This window comes from Lolium perenne, chromosome 7, assembly GCF_019359855.2.
Source record: "Lolium perenne isolate Kyuss_39 chromosome 7, Kyuss_2.0, whole genome shotgun sequence".
Classification (NCBI taxonomy): Eukaryota; Viridiplantae; Streptophyta; class Magnoliopsida; order Poales; family Poaceae; genus Lolium; species Lolium perenne.
The window spans coordinates 41096802-41121097 of record NC_067250.2 but is presented as its reverse complement, the minus strand read 5'-3'; the positions used below and the strand labels follow the sequence as shown (position 1 = coordinate 41121097).

Below are 24296 nucleotides of genomic sequence, written 5' to 3'. Positions count from 1 at the left end.
AAAACTATACATCCGTCCTGGGGGAAGGACGATGGATTTTGGGGATGGAGAAGCTGACCAGTGCATGGACAGATTGCATTATGGTGGCCCTTGCACATGTGGTCGTTGCTGCTATAAATGCGCGGGTCAAGGTCTCCTGCCGACATCAGATTGTGGGTCCAGTATATTTTATGGATTTAATGAGGATACAGCCATAATACGACATCAAAATGAATAAGAATACATTTAATGCATGCAGAGATACTAATAACGAACTGATGCCGATGCTCAATGGAGGGTGGGATTTAGGGTGGGTGCATCCGCAGGTTCACCACCGTGTTTTCGGGCTAAACACGGGTTTTCTTGGTACATCACTTTCCATTAACATAATAATGGAAGTGCTTGGTCGCTTTCGGCCTCGCCATCAAAGATCAATGATGTACCCGAGCCACTTTTTGCACGATCAAAGCAAGAAAGCACATCACAATTAATCGGACAAAAGAACCAGGTCCGAAAGTTGGTGAACAAACCCACTAGCTCCCTGCGTCAGAGTGTTCTTGGCTCTTGAGGGACTGAGACATTGCATCAACGAGACAAAGAACGGACGAACAAGAAATTATTACATGGAGCTCTTTCAAGCTCAACCATAGGCACATCATACAGACTGTAAAATTACTTCACCACGGCACGGGATTGAACATTTCCATCCGTTGCACCATTGCAAGCTCGCGCGCACGGCGGTGTCACTTGCGGAGGAAGCTGAGGACGCGCTCCTGCATCTCGATCGCTCTCTCGCACCGCGGCTTCATGCAGTAGAAGACGTGGCCCTCGCCCATGGACTCGAGCAGCTCCACCTCGCCGCCGTAGCCGCTGGCCTTGAGGTTCTCGTAGTACCACACGCCCCTGTCCCGGAGGCCGTCCTCCTCGGCGACGCAGACGAGCACGCGGTCCGCCGCGACGCGCGCCGCGCTGCCGCCGGCCGCCTCGGAGAAGGGGTTGGACAGCGGGTCGTCCAGCCCCTGCGTGCCCGGGCACAGGTACCGCCAGAACGCGTCCGCCCGGGCCTTCTCCGCCTTCCCCGTCGTGCCCTCCGTGCCGATGTCCGCCGCGCCGCCGAAGTACGGGTGCACGATCAGCACGCCCCTGATGCCGATCCCGAGCCCGCCCGGGTGCTCCCCGGCGCGCACCGCCATCACGTGCGCGATGGTGCCCCCGGCGCTGCCGCCCGCCAGGAACACGCGGGAGAGGTCGCCGTGGTCCGCCAGCCACGGCTCGCCGCCGCCGCCGGCCGTGGCGTGGGAGGCCACCCACTTGAGCCCCTCCCACGAGTCGTCGTACGCCGCGGGGAGCGGGTGCTCCGGCGCAAGGCGGTACTCCAGCGCCACCGCGAGCACGTTGGCGGCCGCGACCAGGCCCGTGAGGTAGCTGTGCGTCATCGGGTCGGCGGCCGAGCCGAGGACGTAGGCGCCGCCGTGGTAGTAGACGACGACGGGGAGCTTGGCGCCGTCGTGGATGCCGGGCGGGAGGAAGATGCGCGCCCAGAGGCCGTTGGCGGAGTCGATGACCACGTCCTTGGAGGTGACTCCCGTGGCCGGGTCGACGCCGGCCGGGATCGGCGGGAAGCTGTAGCGCTCCACGCGGCCGCTCTTGTACTGGCGGAAGATGGGGCCGTACTCGAAGAGGATCTCATCGTCGGCGCCCGGTGCCGCCATTGTTCTTTCGATCGATTGCGGTCGCACTAGGTAGTGGTGGGAGAAATGGAGAACGGTTGGTGCGCGCTATGGCAGTATATGCTGTCGGTAGTGATCAACAGTGAGGTGGGTATCAAAAGCGGGAGCCGGAGCCTTTTTTGTGCTGGAAAATCGGTGAAGTGGACCCGGAGCTTCTAGAAGAACGTTTTTCTTAGAATCGCTTCTAGAAGAACTTTTTTCTTAGAATCGCTTCTAGAAGAACTAAAAAATTAGTTTTGGAGGGAAAAGGCATCGGCCCGGTCAAATTGGGTCGGTCCGTGTATCTGTTTCGGTTGGGGCAGATTAGGGCATCTCCAACCGGCTGACCCAAACCGCGCCCCCGCGCGTCCGTTTGGGTCGAGTCGGACAAAAACGCGGCCCAACGTGGGAACGCACCGCAAAAGCGGACGGCCGCGGAGTCCGGAACGACGCAAACCCGGCCCAAATCTGGTCCGGGTTTGCGTGGTCGCGGATGTCACGCGGCGTTCTCGCGTGTCCGCCTCGTCCGCATGGCTGGCCCACCTGTCGGTGCCCCAGTCCTATTAAATGTGGACTGGTGAAGGGGACTATCCCTATCTAGTCCCAACTCTCTCCACTCCGGCCGCACGCGGGAGCTCGAAGCTTCCGCGCCGCCATGGCACCGAAGCGCGAGTTCGAGCCGTCCGCCAACGACCACGAGGTCGACAGCAGATGGGGCCGCCGACGACGCCCAGACGCGACCGGATCTACGTCACCGTAGCGGTGGCGCAGATGTTCTAGGACGCCGGCGTCCCAATGCCGTGGGGGGACGTGCACCTCCCCCACGGCTGGCACCTGAGCCCAGATCGGGTTCCGGTGCCGCCCATCCCGGGGTCCGGCCGCGCCCGCGTCGCGGAGATCCCGGAGCGCCGCGCGCAGCTGCCGGTGGACCTCCGGGATGACCTCGCGTACGGCGACGCAAGTCCCAAGCGGGACTTGTGGTTCGAGGTGGAGCACGATGCGCGCCGGCACACGTGCTTCACGTCGGCGACGGCGCGGCCTCGCGCGCCCGCGCACACACTGCCGCAGAAGCAGCCCCCGCTCGCAGCCCAGCAGCAGGAGGACGAGGACGACCCGGAGCCGCAGCGGCGGCGCTCGCGGCGTCCGCGAGCAGTGCGACCTCGACGAGGCGGCCAAATGGCCGCACCTCGCCGAGACGCTGCGAGCCTCCGCGCTGGAGGAGGCGGCAGGGAAGGCCCAGGAGGACGCCCGTGCGGAGGCGTGGGCCTTCCTCGAGCCGGCGCGCCGTCGGGAGGAGGCAGCGCGTCGGCGGCGCTCCGGGAGGAGGAGGAGCGCCGGCCGCGCGCACGGCGGAGGAGGAGCGCCGGGCCACGCTCCGGCTACGAGGCGGAGCTGCGGCCGCAGCGGAGGAGCAGCTCCGCGGTGAGTCCGCGCGGAGGGCACGACTGCGCAGGCCGGCGAGCCCGCCGAACCCGGACTCCGCCTGGGAAAGGGCGCAGTGGTCGCCCTGGCCGGAGTCCCCGGTGCCCTCCGGCGTTTCGAGCCGGAACAGCGCGTCGCCGCCGGGGGGCGTCGTCGTCATCGACGCCGACGACGACAAGTACTACTGGGGGTAGTACTGCAGGCGGCCACCGCGTGCTCGCCCACAGGGGCTAGGCGGCGCACCGGCGGCGATCGCGCCGCCGACCAAACCCTAATAGAGGGTTTTTAGTTTAAATTTAAAAGTCCATATAGGGGCTTCTTTTGCTAGTTATTTGCCCAAAATAGGGCTATGTACAAATTTACCCAAAATAGGGCATAATCAAATTTCGTTTAGATTTGGCTTTTTCCTTTTGTTTTGCTGTTTCTCCGATTATGCGTTGCGTCCGCGCGTTGGGCGCAGCGCGCGACCCAAACGGACACGCGGACGCGTGCCGCTGTCCGCGTGTCCGCTCGGCCACCCAAACGGCCCAAAACGGACGGCCCAGCGCGTCCGTTTGGGTCAGCCGGTTGGAGATGCCCTTAGCCAACCGACGTATTTTGGTCCGCACTAATCATTTTCCTTTATTTTCACCAAATTGATTCATAGAAATACAAAAATCCAATAATGTTGCAATTGCAACTAAATTAATTTATATAGTGTACATCTAAATTAATACATAGTTCCTAATCGTTGTTTCCACTAAATAGACAACATAGTTCTCGAGAACAAATAAATAAAATGATATGAGATAACTACTTATTTCCCGCCATGCAAACAAGCAGCCTTGCAATGTTGAAAAAAGACTGACAAATCCAAGTTATATGATGCAACAGTCTCAAGAATGATCGTTGATCCCTCTCCCCGCCGACTATACTACCTCAGCTAACCAAAAGCCCAAGCCCAAACATTGAACACGAGAGCATCTCAGGAATCTTTGCCTTAGTTACAATGTTGAACACTGGTTTCTTTTCGAACCATATGCATGATAATCTCTACATTGATATATCACTTTCCATTAACAGAATAATGAAAGTGTATTATCGCTTTCGGCCTCCACATCATCGATCAAACCAACAAAGCGCATAATTAATAGGAGTAGTATTTAATACAGGACAAAAGAACCAGGTCCGAAAAATGGTCAACAAACCCACCAGCTCTCTGCGCCGATCTTCGTTCTTAAGGAATGGGGAACATATGCATCAGGCCGATTAAGTTGGGTCGGACTATGGACACGAAATCGACCATATGGCCAATCTTACACATTTAGTTCGGGTAGCTTAGCGGCCCGACGCATTTTGGTGTGCGATGATTATTTTCTTTATTTTCACCAAATTTTAAGCTCATGTGATTTAGGGTTTAGGGTACCTCACCAGCCCTCATACTGATGTATTGTATTTTTCAGAAAAAGTATTTCAGAGGGTGGTAGAGAATTGGGTGAACACTAAATCCACTTTCAACCTCAAACTTCGTGAGGTGAAAATACTAGAGTTGTAAACAAGGCCTTGATAAACGGACGATGTGTTTTGGTAAATGTGGGCATATGCTGCTGGTTTTTAATACTCCCTCCATTCCTTTCTATAGTGCCTATAGATTTTTGGCATTTGTTTCAGAATATAAGGTTGTAGCTTAGCATTTTTCGGTTACCTCCTTCCCGTTCAGCTCCCAAATCGTTAAGGTCCTAAATTTGTTATGGTAAGTTTCCCGTTCAGCTCCCAAATCGTTAAGGTCCTAAATTTGTTATGGTAAGTTAGTAAGATATGGATTTTCCAAATTTTACGTTGATCCCAAATCGTTCAGCTAGGGGTCTTGTGTAAAAACTACTCTTGCGTTAATTTCCGTGTCAAAAAACTATAGGTACTATAGAATGGAACAGGGAGTATCTTTTAAGCGTAGTTAGAAATGTCAAAAAAAAAATCGAACAAAAAGAGAGTAGGAGTAGATTTCAAGGCATCGAGCTTTTTTTCCTTTTTTATTCAACCACTATAATAGTAAATCTTACTCACAGGATGACACGCCTCGCTCAATCTCTCTGTCACACTCAAGACGATTCCACGCAGTGGGCAAAAGGATCAACGGGTAGTCAAGCACGAGAAATGAAATCCCCGACGCGACCCAACATCTCGGCGGCCACCTCCGTCCCCGGTCGCAGGAGGTGGAACACGTGGCCCTGCCCCGGCGTGTCCACCAGCTCCGCCTCACCGCGCCACCCGCTCTTGAGCAGCGCCGCGTGGTACGCCCGTCCCTTGGGCGCCAGGAAGTCGTTCTCCGCCACGGCCACCATCACCCTTCCGCACGGCATCGCCGCGAGCAGCGGCGCCGCCCCGGCGGACGTCGGGCAGATCCTCGGGTCGTTCACCTCGGCGTCGGGCCGCGCGCACGTGAACGCCCACTCGCGGCGGATCCTGACCTCCAGCTCCGGCGACATGGTGTTCGACGGGTCCCAGAAAAAAGGGTGCAGCAGCATCACGCCGGCGATCGCCGCGCCCTCGGCCGCGGCGCGCAGGGCGACGTTGTGCGCGATGTTGCCGCCCGCGCTGTCGCCAGCGAGGAACACGCGGGACGCGTCCCCGTGCGCCGCGAGCCACGGCTCCGATCCCCCGCCACCGGCGGCGCAGGCGTCAACCGCCCACGCGAGCGCCGCCAAGGAGTCGTCATAGGCCGCGGGGAGCGGGTGCTCCGGCACGCGGCGGTACTCGACGGACACAGCGATGGCGCCGGCCCGGGCGGCGAGCGCGTTGAGGTAGCGGTGGTACGTCGGGGAGGCCGCCGACTCGACCATGAAGCCGCCGCCGTGGACGTACACGAGGACGGGCAGCTTCTTGGCGCTGCCGCCTGCGGCGGCTGCCGGGAGGTAGAGGCGGACGGAGAGGCCGGTGGCCGGGTCGATGGTGACGTCCTTGGAGGCCACGCCCGTGGTGGCGTCGACGGACGCCGGCACGGTGCGCGTGCCGAACAGGCGCTCGATGTTGCCATTCTTGTAGACGCGGATGAAGGGGAAGAGCTCGGTCTCGACCTCGCTGGGGCAGGCGGCATCGCTGCTGGGAGCCATTCCTGTGGATGCGCTCTGTGAAGGTGAAGGCGAGCTTGCAATATGGATCGAATGCGGTAGAGGAAAAGTGAGGTAGGAGTAGTTAAGAAGTACTCCGTAGTGGCTCGAACAAGTTGGAAGTTTTTATATCCACAAGCTTGGCTGCGGGTGGCTCGATGGAGCTGGTCCGGGTGACGGTGGAGGTGCGCCGTGCTTTAGCCGCCAGCGGCGCCGGTCACAGGGTCTAGAAGACCCAGAAGAACTACCATTCCAACCCCTGAAGAACTACCATTCCACACGTGGAGGGTCTAGGAGACCCTTTATCTCCAATGCTTTTTAATATTGTAGTGGATATGCTTGCCATCCTAATTGAAAGAGCAAAAGTGGATGGTCAAGTCGGAGGATTAATCCCGCATTTGGTGGAGGGAGGTCTCTCTATACTACAGTACGCTGATGATACTATCCTTTTTCTTGAACATGACCTCAACAAAGCTGTTAATATGAAGTTAATTTTGTGTCTCTTCGAGGAGTTATCGGGGCTTAAGATTAATTTTCACAAAAGTGAGATTTTTTGTTTTGGAAAGGCAAAAGAGGAGGACGACCAGTATAAGCAGATCTTTGGATGTGATGCTGGACAACTCCCCTTTAGATATTTAGGTATCCGATCCATTACAAAAAAAACTCAGGAATTCAGATTGGTATCCGGTAGAAACACGGTTTGAAAGTAAATTGGGATGCTGGAAAGGTAAGTTATTATCCTATGGTGATAGGTTAGTTCTTATTAATTCAGTCTTAACTAGCTTACCGATGTTTATGTTGTCTTTCCTGGAAATACCTGTTGGGGTAAGGAAACATTTGGACTTCTATAGATCGAGGTTCTTTTGGCAGTCTGACGAAAACAAAAAAAAAAATACCGGCTTACAAAATGGAACATTGTTTGTAGACCCAAAGATCAAGGTGGTTTAGGTTTCGAAGTTCTAGAGATCAAAAATAGGTGTTTATTGAGTAAATGGCTTTTCAAACTTCTTAATGAAACCGGTGTGTGGCAAGAATTACTTCATAATAAATACCTTAGACTGAAGACATTGTCGGAATTGCAAGCTAGACCTACTCATTCTCCTTTCTGGAAAGGATTGATGGAGGTCAAACAGGAGTTTTTTGCTAGGGTTTTCCTCAAAGTGGGTAATGGTATGAATACTCGTTTCTGGGAAGATATCTGGTTAGGAAATAACTCGTTGGCTCAGCAGTTTCGTCCATCATAAGAATGTTACAGTTGCACAGGTGTTAACCCAAACACCCTAGGACAAAAGCTAGAAAAGCAATCGGGTCCCTAGGCGTCACCGCCACCTCTCGCCGGCGATCTCGAGACGTTCCCGTCGAGATACGATGCCGAGCTGCTCAACAGCATTCTTCCGGCGAAGCATCTGATCCGCTGGCCACTCCTCCTCCTCCGGGGACGAACCACTTGTTGGTGGAGAAGTGTTGAGCTCCGACGAATAGTGCGCCGTAGGGCCTTCATCTTGGAGGTTGAAGAAGGGCCGCTTTGCCGGCCAAAGTTCACGGCGCCGCTGTAGGACACCGCTTGTTTCGGTCGAAGCAGCTCTTGTCCAGAAGCCCCATAGCACCCTGCAGGCAGAAGCCGGCGAGCATGGGCCGCCAGTGCATCGCCACCGCTTCTCTTCTGGCCACCATGGTAAGGAAGAGGAAGTTGCAGGCTAGCAACAACCAACCACACGCCGCATCGACGAAGAGGACATGATCCCCCTCCCCGATCCAAAATCAATACGCCACGCTTCTGCTCCTCCTCGCCACCAAGGCCGACCAGGAGAGAAGCAGTAGCACACCTTGCAGCTTCACAAAGAATCCCCACCTCGCCTCCACGGCCAGGAAAGACAATGTTGTCTTTCCTTAGCTGCTAAGGCTGGTCATAGTGGAGAGTAACTTAGACTAGTAACATATGTCATGTTACTAGTCTAGGTTACTATCTTCATAGTGGGTAGGAACTTATATGTGGTGTCATGCATTGTGCCATTTATTATGTTGTAGACTCATTTTGCCTTGGGGTGTGTGATGTTATGGTAACATAGCTAGTTACCATCTCACTCTCTTTCTTCATTTATTGGCATGCCATGTCACCAAAATGTCTTGAGATATGTGATGTTACTAGCTATGTTACTCTCACTATGAGCAGTCTAAGGGATTAAAGGATGATCTCTTAAAAAAATAAGGAAAAATTATTTTATGCATTGTACCATTTATCTTCCCTTAGCGAATTAATTTCTTACTATAAATAAATTAATTATCATTAAATTCTGGAGATGACAAGAAGGGATAATAGGTTGTACAACTTATATCTAACTGCATGTTATTTTTCTAAGCTACTCCCCACTATGACCAGATTAAGAACCATCCTACCAGGTAGAAATCTATTCAATCTTTCTCGATTAATATTGGTGGCCTTGTATATATAATAAAATAGTTTGTATAGGAATATTGTATTTGAGAACGGAGGGCTATTTATATGGACGCCCGTACTGTACTCGCGAGAACTGTACCTGAATTCTTTTTCTTTACGGGGAACGGTACCTGAATTCAGCCACGCAGCATCGCACCGGTCAGTGTAGCTAAGCAAACTTGTCGTATACTGAGTATTTCAAAGCACTGAGTTTTATTTTTGTATGAATCCACGAGAATAATAGATCCTGCTCACAAAATGACACGCCTCACTCAGTCACTCAGTCACACTCAGACGATGCCACGCAGTAGACAAAAGGGTAGTCAAGCACGAGAAATGAAATCCGCGACGCGACCCAACATCTCGGCGGCCGCCTCCGTCCCCGGTCGCAGGAGGTGGAACACGTGGTCCTGCCCCGGCGTGTCCACCAGCTCCGCCTCCCCGCGCCACCCGCTCGCGAGCAGCGCCGCGTGGTACGCCCGTCCCTTGGTCACCAGGAAGTCGTCCTCGGCCACGGCCACCATCACCCTCCCGCACGGCATCGCCGCAAGCAGCGTTGCCGCCCCGGCGGACGTCGGGCAGATCCTCGGGTCGTCCAACTTGGCGTCGGGCCGCGCGCACATGAACCGCCACTCGCAACGGATCCTGACCTCCAGCTCCGGCGCCATGGTGTTCGACGGGTCCCAGAAAAAGGGGTGCAACAGCATCACGCCGGTGACCACCTCGGCCGCGGCACGCAGGGCGACGTTGTGCGCGATGTTGGCGCCGGCGCTGTCGCCGGCGAGGAACACGCGGGATGCGTCCCCGTGCGTCGCAAGCCACAGCTCCGATCCCCCGCCACCGGCGACGCAGGCGTCAACCGCGCACGCGAGCGCCTCACACCGCACAGGAATCGTCGTAGGCGGCTGGGAGCGGGTGCTCGCACGCCGCGGTACTCGACGGACACGGCGATGGCGCCAGACAAAGCGGAGAGGGCGTTGAGGTAGCGGTGGTGAAGATATTTAAATTGAAAGTCGCACGAACATCTTCGAAATATTCGACATGCCCATACGGATCATTAGTATCATCTCCTACAAACATTTTAGATTGCAGTAAATCTAATAACATTGGGTTTATATCATACCCTTTTCTTTTTGAATGTTAGCAGGAGAGCTGCTAAATCCATTGATTAGAAAAAAAATGGGTCAGAAGTCCCACACTGCTCGGTTCATTGGAGGAAAACTGGGCGAAAACCTAAACAACGGCAAGCCACACCTACAGAGACCCTCCTAAACCACGGGTCTCACCTGACTAGAAACCAGCTCCAAAACGATGCCCCAAGAGGGAAAGCGAAGCCGAATAGCGCCGCCATCATCCGATCTGGAAAACAGATCTAGGGTTTCCCCTGGAGCATGTCGAGAAAGGCAAGTGAGGTTAGCTACATCCACGCCTCCAATAAGAAAACGACACATGTAGGCGCCACCGTCGATGACTCCGACCACAGTCGGAGAGCGGCTTTCATCGGCAACATCACCTGCCCAAGCCCGACAAGAAAACGGCCAGCCAACAAACCAACCTCGCTGCCCTTGCCTCCACGTCCGACCGCACCTCCCGGCAAGTCTGACATGCTGCCATCCATCCTTCCGCTGCCGCGCACTAGATGGAAGGATGCAACACCTGCAACGTTGCCATTCCACTCCCATTGGAAGGATGAAACACCGCGGTGCCATTCTTCTCTCTAGAGGAGGATGCAACGCCTTGCGCCATTCTTCTCCCTTCAAGAGGATGTAACACCAGCGGAGCGCCATTCGTCTCGCAACAGAAGGAAGCAGCACCCGCCACACCGCCATTCCTCTCCCCTCCAGCCACCACCAACTCGTCAAGACGCTCGCAGCAAGAACCAAGCCCATCAGGGCCGTCTTACGCCGCAGCCCCCTGGAGCAGCACCACCTGTGTGCAACTCCCACGGCTGCCACCCTGCCTGCGCAAGCGCTGCGCAGCGCCGCCGCTTTGCAGCCCAGAGTAGGCCTAGATCGGGCCAGCGTCAGGTCCCCTCACCCGAGCAGCGTCGTTGGGCTTGCAGCCGTGGTCGGCGTCTCCCGAGCTTCCCATGATGCCTCCTGAACCTCCACCGCACCACTCGCCGGACCTGCGCCACAGCACCCGCCGTCGAGCCGCCGCACCGTATCATGCGACCCTCAGAACCGCCGCCTCTTCGCGCGTAGGGGAGGTGTTGGAGGCGCCCGCCATGCCCTCCGCCTTCTGCGGCCAGGCGCCGCCACAGCCACCGACGCCAGCAACAGCAACGGCAAGGAGTGGCCGGGATATGGGGAGCTCTGTTTAGGGTTTGGGTGCCCTCTGGAGCTGCCCCGCGCGAGAGCAGCTTGAGAGGAAAGATTATTTGGTCTTATATCATACCATTTTAGATTGATGAGTACGTGTGATTTAATAAAAGCGTCCATGGTAGGGCCGCAGGTCTTCACAGCTTGAAGTTGTATCTCACGTTGGTAGTCCTTCATGGTATTTCACCTGAAACTCGTAAACAACTAAAGTAGAACAATAAATAAATTAGCAACTAAAAGCAAAGACCAAAAGCACTGAGCTCCCCAACAACGGCGCCAGAAAATAGCTTGATGGCTACAAGTACACAGTTCAGGTGTAGACTATCGAACTAGAAGGAGTTACTAGCTAGTAAATCTTAATGCCCCTTATTGCTGATTATCTAGATTTTCTTAAAGCGGTCTTAAATCCCAAATGAGGTGTTGTATTGAAAGAGTTTTGTGGAATGGTTTATAAAATAAATAACTGAAATAGAAGAGTGCAATTATGACTAAGAATTAAGTTTGAATTCCAGTAAGGAAATGTTCTCTGGGGTTGCTGGTTCCACCATTAGTATTAATTTTAAAAACACAAACTAGATAATGCATATCTTTGCTCTCGTTGTATGTGGAAAAGGCTCGACATTGGGATGTGTATTTTAGAACACATCCCTGAATAACCACCGCGATAAAGTTCGGCAAGCCACCTATTGATTCATCACAACTAAGGGATTACCCCATGGTTATTTGTGAAGCATAGTGAGTCCTCTCTTATCCCCTGCCCCTTCCATACAATAATGCACCGCACACGGTATGTCACTTCCCGTTGTATATACTATCATATTTCTGAAGGTAATTCCCTCTCGTGATCCAAAGGCAAAATTACATAGTCAAAGTGCAAACTATAAATCATCTTCATTTATATTACAATATTACTAGGGTTTCTCCATCTCCCGCAAGAATGAAATGAACTACTCACACATGGAATTTTGAATTATCATTTAGCTAGGAGGGCTATATTTTTATCCTCAAGGTGATGAATCCTAAGTCCTCCTTGATATTTTGGGCGACAAACTATACTCTATTTAGCCAACTGATATTACTTTTTCTCACTGCCATCTTGCCAACAGAATCCTAATCGGAAATAACCCAATCATTGAAAAACTTCTTAGGGTAGGTGTAGATGGAAGAAAGAAATCGTATACAATACCATGTTACTTGGTACTGAATAAGAGAGAACCAATTTTCAGCCAAGAGATAGTAAATTTTTTCCAACTATTTAAACTTTTTCTAGCCCTTGCTCAATATAATTTTTTGGTTGAGGAAACATATGTACCCGAGAGCTAAACTGAATTTCCGCAAAGACTCGTGCTATATTACTTCCTCCGTCCTTGTATATAAGGCCACAAACTCCACAATTTTTATACACCAAGAAAACAAAGTAAACTAATAAATAGTTCAATTAATTATACGAAAATGCTTTTGTGTTGCCGGTGTATCTTGGATGCATGCAACATTCACATTTATAAGACTACTCATCATGGAAGTAACATAGGTAATAACATCAGGGCATGTATAATGGGGTGACATCAGCCTTTCCTTAGAACTGCCACATAGGATTTTTGCTTAGTTGGAGGAGAGGAAAATAAGAAAGAGAAGGTTATCTTCCCTTAGCTGCTAAGGATTGATCTCTTAAAAAATAAGAGAAAACTATTTATGCGTTGTACCATTTATCTTCCCTTAGCGAACTAATGTCTTACTATAAGTTAATTAATTATCATTAAATTTTGGAGATGATAAGAAGGGATAATGCCTTGTACAACTTATTTTTCTAAGCTACTCCCCACTATGACCAGTTTAAGAACCATCCTACCATGTAGAAATCTATTCAATCTTTCTCGATTAATATTGGTGGCCTTGTATATATAAAAAATAGTTTGTATAGGAATATTGTATTTAAGAACGGAGGGCTATTTATATGGACGCCCGTACTGTACTCGCGAGACAACGGTACCTGAATTCTTTTCTCTTTACGGGGAACGGTACCTGAATTCAGCCACGCAGCATCGCACCGGTCAGTGTAGATAAGCAAACTTCTCGTATAGTGAGTATTTCAAAGCACTGAGTTTTATTTTTGTATATGAATCCACGAGAATAATAGATCCTGCTCACACAATAATGACACGCCTCACTCAGTCACTCTCTCACACTCAGACGATGCCACGCAGTATACAAAAGGAACAACGGGTAGTCAAGCACGAGAAATGAAATCCGCGACGCGACCCAACATCTCGGCGGCCGCCTCCGTCCCCGGTCGCAGGAGGTGGAACACGTGGTCCTGCCCCGGCGTGTCCACCAGCTCCGCCTCACCGCGCCACCCGCTCTTGAGCAGCGCCGCGTGGTACGCCCGTCCCTTGGGCGCCAGGAAGTCGTTCTCCGCCACGGCCACCATCACCCTTCCGCACGGCATCGCCGCGAGCAGCGGCGCCGCCCCGGCGGACGTCGGGCAGATCCTCGGGTCGTTCACCTCGGCGTCGGGCCGCGCGCACGTGAACGCCCACTCGCGGCGGATCCTGACCTCCAGCTCCGGCGACATGGTGTTCGACGGGTCCCAGAAAAAAGGGTGCAGCAGCATCACGCCGGCGATCGCCGCGCCCTCGGCCGCGGCGCGCAGGGCGACGTTGTGCGCGATGTTGCCGCCCGCGCTGTCGCCAGCGAGGAACACGCGGGACGCGTCCCCGTGCGCCGCGAGCCACGGCTCCGATCCCCCGCCACCGGCGGCGCAGGCGTCAACCGCCCACGCGAGCGCCGCCAAGGAGTCGTCATAGGCCGCGGGGAGCGGGTGCTCCGGCACGCGGCGGTACTCGACGGACACAGCGATGGCGCCGGCCCGGGCGGCGAGCGCGTTGAGGTAGCGGTGGTACGTCGGGGAGGCCGCCGACTCGACCATGAAGCCGCCGCCGTGGACGTACACGAGGACGGGCAGCTTCTTGGCGCTGCCGCCTGCGGCGGCTGCCGGGAGGTAGAGGCGGACGGAGAGGCCGGTGGCCGGGTCGATGGTGACGTCCTTGGAGGCCACGCCCGTGGTGGCGTCGACGGACGCCGGCACGGTGCGCGTGCCGAACAGGCGCTCGATGTTGCCATTCTTGTAGACGCGGATGAAGGGGAAGAGCTCGGTCTCGACCTCGCTGGGGCAGGCGGCATCGCTGCTGGGAGCCATTCCTGTGGATGCGCTCTGTGAAGGTGAAGGCGAGCTTGCAATATGGATCGAATGCGGTAGAGGAAAAGTGAGGTAGGAGTAGTTAAGAAGTACTCCGTAGTGGCTCGAACAAGTTGGAAGTTTTTATATCCACAAGCTTGGCTGCGGGTGGCTCGATGGAGCTGGTCCGGGTGACGGTGGAGGTGCGCCGTGCTTTAGCCGCCAGCGGCGCCGGTCACAGGGTCTAGAAGACCCAGAAGAACTACCATTCCAACCCCTGAAGAACTACCATTCCACACGTGGAGGGTCTAGGAGACCCTTTATCTCCAATGCTTTTTAATATTGTAGTGGATATGCTTGCCATCCTAATTGAAAGAGCAAAAGTGGATGGTCAAGTCGGAGGATTAATCCCGCATTTGGTGGAGGGAGGTCTCTCTATACTACAGTACGCTGATGATACTATCCTTTTTCTTGAACATGACCTCAACAAAGCTGTTAATATGAAGTTAATTTTGTGTCTCTTCGAGGAGTTATCGGGGCTTAAGATTAATTTTCACAAAAGTGAGATTTTTTGTTTTGGAAAGGCAAAAGAGGAGGACGACCAGTATAAGCAGATCTTTGGATGTGATGCTGGACAACTCCCTTTAGATATTTAGGTATCCGATCCATTACAAAAAAAACTCAGGAATTCAGATTGGTATCCGGTAGAAACACGGTTTGAAAGTAAATTGGGATGCTGGAAAGGTAAGTTATTATCCTATGGTGATAGGTTAGTTCTTATTAATTCAGTCTTAACTAGCTTACCGATGTTTATGTTGTCTTTCCTGGAAATACCTGTTGGGGTAAGGAAACATTTGGACTTCTATAGATCGAGGTTCTTTTGGCAGTCTGACGAAAACAAAAAAAAAAATACCGGCTTACAAAATGGAACATTGTTTGTAGACCCAAAGATCAAGGTGGTTTAGGTTTCGAAGTTCTAGAGATCAAAAATAGGTGTTTATTGAGTAAATGGCTTTTCAAACTTCTTAATGAAACCGGTGTGTGGCAAGAATTACTTCATAATAAATACCTTAGACTGAAGACATTGTCGGAATTGCAAGCTAGACCTACTCATTCTCCTTTCTGGAAAGGATTGATGGAGGTCAAACAGGAGTTTTTTGCTAGGGTTTTCCTCAAAGTGGGTAATGGTATGAATACTCGTTTCTGGGAAGATATCTGGTTAGGAAATAACTCGTTGGCTCAGCAGTTTCGTCCATCATAAGAATGTTACAGTTGCACAGGTGTTAACCCAAACACCCTAGGACAAAAGCTAGAAAAGCAATCGGGTCCCTAGGCGTCACCGCCACCTCTCGCCGGCGATCTCGAGACGTTCCCGTCGAGATACGATGCCGAGCTGCTCAACAGCATTCTTCCGGCGAAGCATCTGATCCGCTGGCCACTCCTCCTCCTCCGGGGACGAACCACTTGTTGGTGGAGAAGTGTTGAGCTCCGACGAATAGTGCGCCGTAGGGCCTTCATCTTGGAGGTTGAAGAAGGGCCGCTTTGCCGGCCAAAGTTCACGGCGCCGCTGTAGGACACCGCTTGTTTCGGTCGAAGCAGCTCTTGTCCAGAAGCCCCATAGCACCCTGCAGGCAGAAGCCGGCGAGCATGGGCCGCCAGTGCATCGCCACCGCTTCTCTTCTGGCCACCATGGTAAGGAAGAGGAAGTTGCAGGCTAGCAACAACCAACCACACGCCGCATCGACGAAGAGGACATGATCCCCCTCCCCGATCCAAAATCAATACGCCACGCTTCTGCTCCTCCTCGCCACCAAGGCCGACCAGGAGAGAAGCAGTAGCACACCTTGCGACTTCACAAAGAATCCCCACCTCGCCTCCACGGCCGGGAAAGACAATGTTGTCTTTCCTTAGCTGCTAAGGCTGGTCATAGTGGAGAGTAACTTAGACTAGTAACATATGTCATGTTACTAGTCTAGGTTACTATCTTCATAGTGGGTAGGAACTTATATGTGGTGTCATGCATTGTGCCATTTATTATGTTGTAGACTCATTTTGCCTTGGGGTGTGTGATGTTATGGTAACATAGCTAGTTACCATCTCACTCTCTTTCTTCATTTATTGGCATGCCATGTCACCAAAATGTCTTGAGATATGTGATGTTACTAGCTATGTTACTCTCACTATGAGCAGTCTAAGGGATTAAAGGATGATCTCTTAAAAAAATAAGGAAAAATTATTTTATGCATTGTACCATTTATCTTCCCTTAGCGAATTAATTTCTTACTATAAATAAATTAATTATCATTAAATTCTGGAGATGACAAGAAGGGATAATAGGTTGTACAACTTATATCTAACTGCATGTTATTTTTCTAAGCTACTCCCCACTATGACCAGATTAAGAACCATCCTACCAGGTAGAAATCTATTCAATCTTTCTCGATTAATATTGGTGGCCTTGTATATATAATAAAATAGTTTGTATAGGAATATTGTATTTGAGAACGGAGGGCTATTTATATGGACGCCCGTACTGTACTCGCGAGAACTGTACCTGAATTCTTTTTCTTTACGGGGAACGGTACCTGAATTCAGCCACGCAGCATCGCACCGGTCAGTGTAGCTAAGCAAACTTGTCGTATACTGAGTATTTCAAAGCACTGAGTTTTATTTTTGTATGAATCCACGAGAATAATAGATCCTGCTCACAAAATGACACGCCTCACTCAGTCACTCAGTCACACTCAGACGATGCCACGCAGTAGACAAAAGGGTAGTCAAGCACGAGAAATGAAATCCGCGACGCGACCCAACATCTCGGCGGCCGCCTCCGTCCCCGGTCGCAGGAGGTGGAACACGTGGTCCTGCCCCGGCGTGTCCACCAGCTCGGCCTCCCCGCGCCACCCGCTCGCGAGCAGCGCCGCGTGGTACGCCCGTCCCTTGGTCACCAGGAAGTCGTCCTCGGCCACGGCCACCATCACCCTCCCGCACGGCATCGCCGCAAGCAGCGTTGCCGCCCCGGCGGACGTCGGGCAGATCCTCGGGTCGTCCAACTTGGCGTCGGGCCGCGCGCACATGAACCGCCACTCGCAACGGATCCTGACCTCCAGCTCCGGCGCCATGGTGTTCGACGGGTCCCAGAAAAAGGGGTGCAACAGCATCACGCCGGTGACCACCTCGGCCGCGGCACGCAGGGCGACGTTGTGCGCGATGTTGGCGCCGGCGCTGTCGCCGGCGAGGAACACGCGGGATGCGTCCCCGTGCGTCGCAAGCCACAGCTCCGATCCCCCGCCACCGGCGACGCAGGCGTCAACCGCGCACGCGAGCGCCTCACACCGCACAGGAATCGTCGTAGGCGGCTGGGAGCGGGTGCTCCGGCACGCCGCGGTACTCGACGGACACGGCGATGGCGCCGGCACAGGCGGAGAGGGCGTTGAGGTAGCGGTGGTGAAGATATTTAAATTGAAAGTCGCACGAACATCTTCGAAATATTCGACATGCCCATACGGATCATTAGTATCATCTCCTACAAACATTTTAGATTGCAGTAAATCTAATAACATTGGGTTTATATCATACCCTTTTCTTTTTGAATGTTAGCAGGAGAGCTGCTAAATCCATTGATTAGAAAAAAAATGGGTCAGAAGTCCCACACTGCTCGGTTCATTGGAGGAAAACTGGGCGAAAACCTAAACAACGGCAAGCCACACCTACAGAGACCCTCCTAAACCACGGGTCTCACCTGACTAGAAACCAGCTCCAAAACGATGCCCCAAGAGGGAAAGCGAAGCCGAATAGCGCCGCCATCATCCGATCTGGAAAACAGATCTAGGGTTTCCCCTGGAGCATGTCGAGAAAGGCAAGTGAGGTTAGCTACATCCACGCCTCCAATAAGAAAACGACACATGTAGGCGCCACCGTCGATGACTCCGACCACAGTCGGAGAGCGGCTTTCATCGGCAACATCACCTGCCCAAGCCCGACAAGAAAACGGCCAGCCAACAAACCAACCTCGCTGCCCTTGCCTCCACGTCCGACCGCACCTCCCGGCAAGTCTGACATGCTGCCATCCATCCTTCCGCTGCCGCGCACTAGATGGAAGGATGCAACACCTGCAACGTTGCCATTCCACTCCCATTGGAAGGATGAAACACCGCGGTGCCATTCTTCTCTCTAGAGGAGGATGCAACGCCTTGCGCCATTCTTCTCCCTTCAAGAGGATGTAACACCAGCGGAGCGCCATTCGTCTCGCAACAGAAGGAAGCAGCACCCGCCACACCGCCATTCCTCTCCCCTCCAGCCACCACCAACTCGTCAAGACGCTCGCAGCAAGAACCAAGCCCATCAGGGCCGTCTTACGCCGCAGCCCCCTGGAGCAGCACCACCTGTGTGCAACTCCCATGGCTGCCACCCTGCCTGCGCAAGCGCTGCGCAGCGCCGCCGCTTTGCAGCCCAGAGTAGGCCTAGATCGGGCCAGCGTCAGGTCCCCTCACCCGAGCAGCGTCGTTGGGCTTGCAGCCGTGGTCGGCGTCTCCCGAGCTTCCCATGATGCCTCCTGAACCTCCACCGCACCACTCGCCGGACCTGCGCCACAGCACCCGCCGTCGAGCCGCCGCACCGTATCATGCGACCCTCAGAACCGCCGCCTCTTCGCGCGTAGGGGAGGTGTTGGAGGCGCCCGCCATGCCCTCCGCCTTCTGCGGCCAGGCGCCGCCACAGCCACCGACGCCAGCAACAGCAACGGCAAGGAGTGGCCGGGATATGGGGAGCTCTGTTTAGGGTTTGGGTGCCCTCTGGAGCTGCCCCGCGCGAGAGCAGCTTGAGAGGAAAGATTATTTGGTCTTATATCATACCATTTTAGATTGATGAGTACGTGTGATTTAATAAAAGCGTCCATGGTAGGGCCAGAGGTCTTCACAGCTTGAAGTTGTATCTCACGTTGGTAGTCCTTCATGGTATTTCACCTGAAACTCGTAAACAACTAAAGTAGAACAATAAATAAATTAGCAACTAAAAGCAAAGACCAAAAGCACTGAGCTCCCCAACAACGGCGCCAGAAAATAGCTTGATGGCTACAAGTACACAGTTCAGGTGTAGACTATCGAACTAGAAGGAGTTACTAGCTAGTAAATCTTAATGCCCCTTATTGCTGATTATCTAGATTTTCTTAAAGCGGTCTTAAATCCCAAATGAGGTGTTGTATTGAAAGAGTTTTGTGGAATGGTTTATAAAATAAATAACTGAAATAGAAGAGTGCAATTATGACTAAGAATTAAGTTTGAATTCCAGTAAGGAAATGTTCTCTGGGGTTGCTGGTTCCACCATTAGTATTAATTTTAAAAACACAAACTAGATAATGCATATCTTTGCTCTCGTTGTATGTGGAAAAGGCTCGACATTGGGATGTGTATTTTAGAACACATCCCTGAATAACCACCGCGATAAAGTTCGGCAAGCCACCTATTGATTCATCACAACTAAGGGATTACCCCATGGTTATTTGTGAAGCATAGTGAGTCCTCTCTTATCCCCTGCCCCTTCCATACAATAATGCACCGCACACGGTATGTCACTTCCCGTTGTATATACTATCATATTTCTGAAGGTAATTCCCTCTCGTGATCCAAAGGCAAAATTACATAGTCAAAGTGCAAACTATAAATCATCTTCATTTATATTACAATATTACTAGGGTTTCTCCATCTCCCGCAAGAATGAAATGAACTACTCACACATGGAATTTTGAATTATCATTTAGCTAGGAGGGCTATATTTTTATCCTCAAGGTGATGAATCCTAAGTCCTCCTTGATATTTTGGGCGACAAACTATACTCTATTTAGCCAATCGATATTACTTTTTCTCACCGCCATCTTGCCAACAGAATCCTAATCGGAAATAACCCAATCATTGAAAAACTTCTTAGGGTAGGTGTAGATGGAAGAAAGAAATCGTATACAATACCATGTTACTTGGTACTGAATAAGAGAGAACCAATTTTCAGCCAAGAGATAGTAATTTTTTTCCAACTATTTAAACTTTTTCTAGCCCTTGCTCAATATAATTTTTTGGTTGAGGAAACATATGTACCCGAGAGCTAAACTGAATTTCCGCAAAGACTCGTGCTATATTACTTCCTCCGTCCTTGTATATAAGGCCACAAACTCCACAATTTTTATACACCAAGAAAACAAAGTAAACTAATAAATAGTTCAATTAATTATACGAAAATGCTTTTGTGTTGCCGGTGTATCTTGGATGCATGCAACATTCACATTTATAAGACTACTCATCATGGAAGTAACATAGGTAATAACATCAGGGCATGTATAATGGGGTGACATCAGCCTTTCCTTAGAACTGCCACATAGGATTTTTGCTTAGTTGGAGGAGAGGAAAATAAGAAAGAGAAGGTTATCTTCCCTTAGCTGCTAAGGATTGATCTCTTAAAAAATAAGAGAAAACTATTTATGCGTTGTACCATTTATCTTCCCTTAGCGAACTAATGTCTTACTATAAGTTAATTAATTATCATTAAATTTTGGAGATGATAAGAAGGGATAATGCCTTGTACAACTTATTTTTCTAAGCTACTCCCCACTATGACCAGTTTAAGAACCATCCTACCATGTAGAAATCTATTCAATCTTTCTCGATTAATATTGGTGGCCTTGTATATATAAAAAATAGTTTGTATAGGAATATTGTATTTAAGAACGGAGGGCTATTTATATGGACGCCCGTACTGTACTCGCGAGACAACGGTACCTGAATTCTTTTCTCTTTACGGGGAACGGTACCTGAATTCAGCCACGCAGCATCGCACCGGTCAGTGTAGATAAGCAAACTTCTCGTATAGTGAGTATTTCAAAGCACTGAGTTTTATTTTTGTATATGAATCCACGAGAATAATAGATCCTGCTCACACAATAATGACACGCCTCACTCAGTCACTCTCTCACACTCAGACGATGCCACGCAGTATACAAAAGGAACAACGGGTAGTCAAGCACGAGAAATGAAATCCGCGACGCGACCCAACATCTCGGCGGCCGCCTCCGTCCCCGGTCGCAGGAGGTGGAACACGTGGTCCTGCCCCGGCGTGTCCACCAGCTCCGCCTCCCCGCGCCACCCGCTCGCCAGCAGCGCCGCGTGGTACGCCCGTCCCTTGGTCACCAGGAAGTCGTCCTCGGCCACGGCCACCATCACCCTCCCGCACGGCATCGCCGCGAGCAGCGGCGCCGCCCAGGCGGACGTCGGGCAGATCCTCGGGTCGTCCAACTTGGCGTCGGGCCGCGCGCACATGAACCGCCACTCGCGCCGGATCCTGACCTCCAGCTCCGGCGACATGGTGTTCGACGGGTCCCAGAAAAAGGGGTGCAGCAGCATCACGCCGGCGATCACCGCGCCCTCGGCGGCGGCGCGCAGGGCGACGTTGTGCGCGATGTTGCCGCCCGCGCTGTCGCCGGCGAGGAACACGCGGGACGCGTCCCCGTGCGCCGCGAGCCACGGCTCCGGTCCCTCTGGGACGCATCCGGAGACCGCCCACGCGAGCGCCGCCCAGGAGTCATCGTAGGCCGCGGGGAGCGGGTGCTCCGGCACGCGGCGGTACTCGACGGACACGGCGATGGCGCCGGCGCGGGCGGAGACGGCGTTGAGGTAGCGGTGGTACGTCGGGGAGGCCGCCGACTCGACCATGAAGCCGCCGCCGTGGACGTACACGAGCACGGGCAGTTTCTTGGCGGCACCGGCGGCGGCTGGAGGGAGGTAGAGGCGGACGGAGAGGCCGGTGGCCGGGTCGATGGTGACGTCCTTGGAGGCCACGCCCGTGGTGGCGTCGAGGGATGCCGGCACGGTGCGCGTGCCGAACAGGCGCTCGATGTTGCCGTTCTTGTAGACGCGGATGAAGGGGAAGAGCTCGATCTCGACCTCGCTGGGGCAGGCGGCATCTATGCTGGGAGCCATTCCGATGGATGCGCTCTGTGAAGGTGAAGGCGAGCTTGTGATATGGGATCGAGTGCGGTGGAGGAAAAGTGAACTAGTAGTGGGTATAAGTAGGAGACGGGCCATTTGGAAGAACAAGTTGGAAGTTTTTAAATCCACAAGCTTGGCTGCTGGTGACGGTGGAGGTGCGCCTCCCAGCGGCGCCGGTCACACGAGTTTGTTGTCTCGGCGATCTCGGTCGCTGCACTCAGACCGCATGTCTAGACTTTACATGGGGCTGGCCGCCAATTTTTGCTGGTTCTTTTTTTTTTTGAGATCAAATAGCTGCGAATTTATTAAACATCATCCCAGTCTGAAGCCAACAAGTCTACGATATACCTTGAGGTACCTCCAACCAGGTTTTAAGCACTTAATTTTCGCAGCCATCTTTCGCTAACCTTTGAGCGACCTCATTGAAAAAGTGTTTCACATTTTCCGCAAAAAAAAAAGAAAAAGTGTTTCACATGAACTACTTGATGACCATCAAAACCATCTAGCAGGTCTTTGACATCTTTTATCAGCGGCCCATGGATCGAACGATCCAAGTTCCTGATTCGAAGCTTTGTCACCACTCCATGACTACCTGTCGCCAACACCAATTCTAAGACACCCGCCTCCCGTGCTAGCTGGACCGCCCGGCGACACGCTAGAATCTCTGCCCTTTCTGCATCCACCACCGATGGAAAAAAATAGCAAGCTCCCGCCACGAAGCCGCCATGGTGATCCCGTAGGACCGCTCAACCACCACCATAATCTGAATTGCTGGGAAAAACTCCATCAGAATTCACCTTGTGACATCCCTCGTCGGGTTTGGACCAGTGTCCTTGCCTAACAGCCGAGCTCCTCAATGGTGCACAATTAGCTGTCCTCCACTCCTCCGACAGGTACAAAATTCGTCGCGCTGATGCCTGCGGAACTTCAATGACGGATGTGTCTCTGGCGTCGTTCCTTGCCCACCACAGATGATAGATTGTCATCATGCTCACCTCAAGCTCCCTCTCATCCAGCTTCCCGAACCAATCTAGCACCCAACTCCGCAGTTCACATTGCCCACGAATGGAGGCCGGAGGTGGCACCAAGAGCAGTCCAGAATATTCCGAGAACAGCTCCGAGATGCTTCTAGCATGGGGACACTCCCAAAACCTGTGTTTCAGAGTTTCATCCCGGTTGCATGCAATACAAAGAACCCCCTCCTTAATCTTTCGTCGGCTAAGTTCAGCCCCTACTGCAAGCCCATTTTTTATAAGTCGCCAGCAGTGTATCTTCACCTTGTTCGGCACATCACCTGCCCAAAGGGAAAGCCACCCTTTATGTTCTTCACAACTGTTCGAAGGGCCTGGTTTGCCCGCTTGGAGAAGCTTCAGATGGGTTTTGAGATGATATGCTGATTTGATAGAAAAGAGCCCATTTTTGGTGTAATTCCATGCGAGATAATCACCTGTTCCAGCACGACCTACGGGAATCTTCAGAATGTCCTCAACATCCACATCAAACAAAACCTCTCTCAACTTATCCTCGTTCCAACCACCTCCATCTGGAAGCAAAAGTTCGCTGACCATATCGACATTCTTATTTGGGTGACGCCCCAGCGGTGATTTAGAAAAATCACGAGGGATCCATTTATCCTCCCACACCTTCACCCTCTGTCCATCACCAATCCTCCACACTAAACCCTCCTTCAAAAGATCTCGTCCATGCAAGATACTTATCCACGTGTACGACGCCCTCATTGGGCATTTGGAAGAAAGGAAATTTCCATCTTTGAAGTATCGTGCTCGCAATACCCTGGCACAAAGTGAATCAGGGTTGGTGACCACTCTCCAAGCCTGCTTGGCCAAGAGGGCTTGATTAAAATCTTCATAATCCCTGAACCCCATGCCTCAATTCTCTTAGCTGCACACATGTGCTCCAGCTCACCCAGTGTACCTTTCGCTTGCCATCGGCAGCACCCCACCAGAACCGGGAAGAAACCGAAGAAAGTTGGTGACATTGTCCCTTTGTTAGCTGAAAACAGCCCATAGTGTATGTAGGGACAATTTTCGTTGGTGATAGAGCTGATGGAGGATGGGGAACAAGTCAAGTAATGATGTTCAAGCTAGCAGGATGTGGGTGATGCCGTTGCTGGTAGTTCCGCGTGCCATTGGTTTCGTTGATTCATGGGGATACTACACCAGCAAAGAAGATT

General features: G+C 52.2%; 4 protein-coding genes and 2 pseudogenes across 4 annotated transcripts; all 6 read right to left on the bottom strand.

Moving 5' to 3' along the window:
• Positions 1 to 449: 449 nt before the first annotated feature.
• On the bottom strand, positions 450 to 1770 carry LOC127317732 (probable carboxylesterase 12). The gene has a single exon (XM_051348328.2). The coding sequence runs from the start codon at positions 1689 to 1691 to the stop codon at positions 723 to 725; it is 969 nt and encodes a 322-aa protein (XP_051204288.1). The 5' UTR covers positions 1692 to 1770; the 3' UTR covers positions 450 to 722.
• Positions 1771 to 5086: 3316 nt separating this feature from the next.
• LOC127317734 (tuliposide A-converting enzyme 1, chloroplastic-like) lies at positions 5087 to 6449 on the bottom strand. Its single transcript, XM_051348334.2, has one exon. The coding sequence runs from the start codon at positions 6197 to 6199 to the stop codon at positions 5231 to 5233; it is 969 nt and encodes a 322-aa protein (XP_051204294.1). The 5' UTR covers positions 6200 to 6449; the 3' UTR covers positions 5087 to 5230.
• A 2378-nt stretch (positions 6450 to 8827) lies between these two features.
• Positions 8828 to 9984, bottom strand: LOC139833567 (probable carboxylesterase 12; annotated as a pseudogene).
• A 3051-nt stretch (positions 9985 to 13035) lies between these two features.
• LOC127317733 (tuliposide A-converting enzyme 1, chloroplastic) lies at positions 13036 to 14405 on the bottom strand. The gene has a single exon (XM_051348333.2). The coding sequence runs from the start codon at positions 14148 to 14150 to the stop codon at positions 13182 to 13184; it is 969 nt and encodes a 322-aa protein (XP_051204293.1). The 5' UTR covers positions 14151 to 14405; the 3' UTR covers positions 13036 to 13181.
• A 2372-nt stretch (positions 14406 to 16777) lies between these two features.
• On the bottom strand, positions 16778 to 18531 carry LOC139833566 (probable carboxylesterase 12; annotated as a pseudogene).
• A 2456-nt stretch (positions 18532 to 20987) lies between these two features.
• LOC139833357 (probable carboxylesterase 12) lies at positions 20988 to 22213 on the bottom strand. The gene has a single exon (XM_071823618.1). The coding sequence runs from the start codon at positions 22196 to 22198 to the stop codon at positions 21134 to 21136; it is 1065 nt and encodes a 354-aa protein (XP_071679719.1). The 5' UTR covers positions 22199 to 22213; the 3' UTR covers positions 20988 to 21133.
• Positions 22214 to 24296: the final 2083 nt, after the last annotated feature.

Excerpts from the sequence above, each read along its gene's own strand:
- LOC127317732 (XM_051348328.2), bottom strand. The coding sequence starts at position 1,691 with ATGGCGGCACCGGGCGCCGACGATGAGATCCTCTTCGAGTACGGCCCC.
- LOC127317734 (XM_051348334.2), bottom strand. The coding sequence starts at position 6,199 with ATGGCTCCCAGCAGCGATGCCGCCTGCCCCAGCGAGGTCGAGACCGAG.
- LOC127317733 (XM_051348333.2), bottom strand. The coding sequence starts at position 14,150 with ATGGCTCCCAGCAGCGATGCCGCCTGCCCCAGCGAGGTCGAGACCGAG.
- LOC139833357 (XM_071823618.1), bottom strand. The coding sequence starts at position 22,198 with ATGGCCCGTCTCCTACTTATACCCACTACTAGTTCACTTTTCCTCCAC.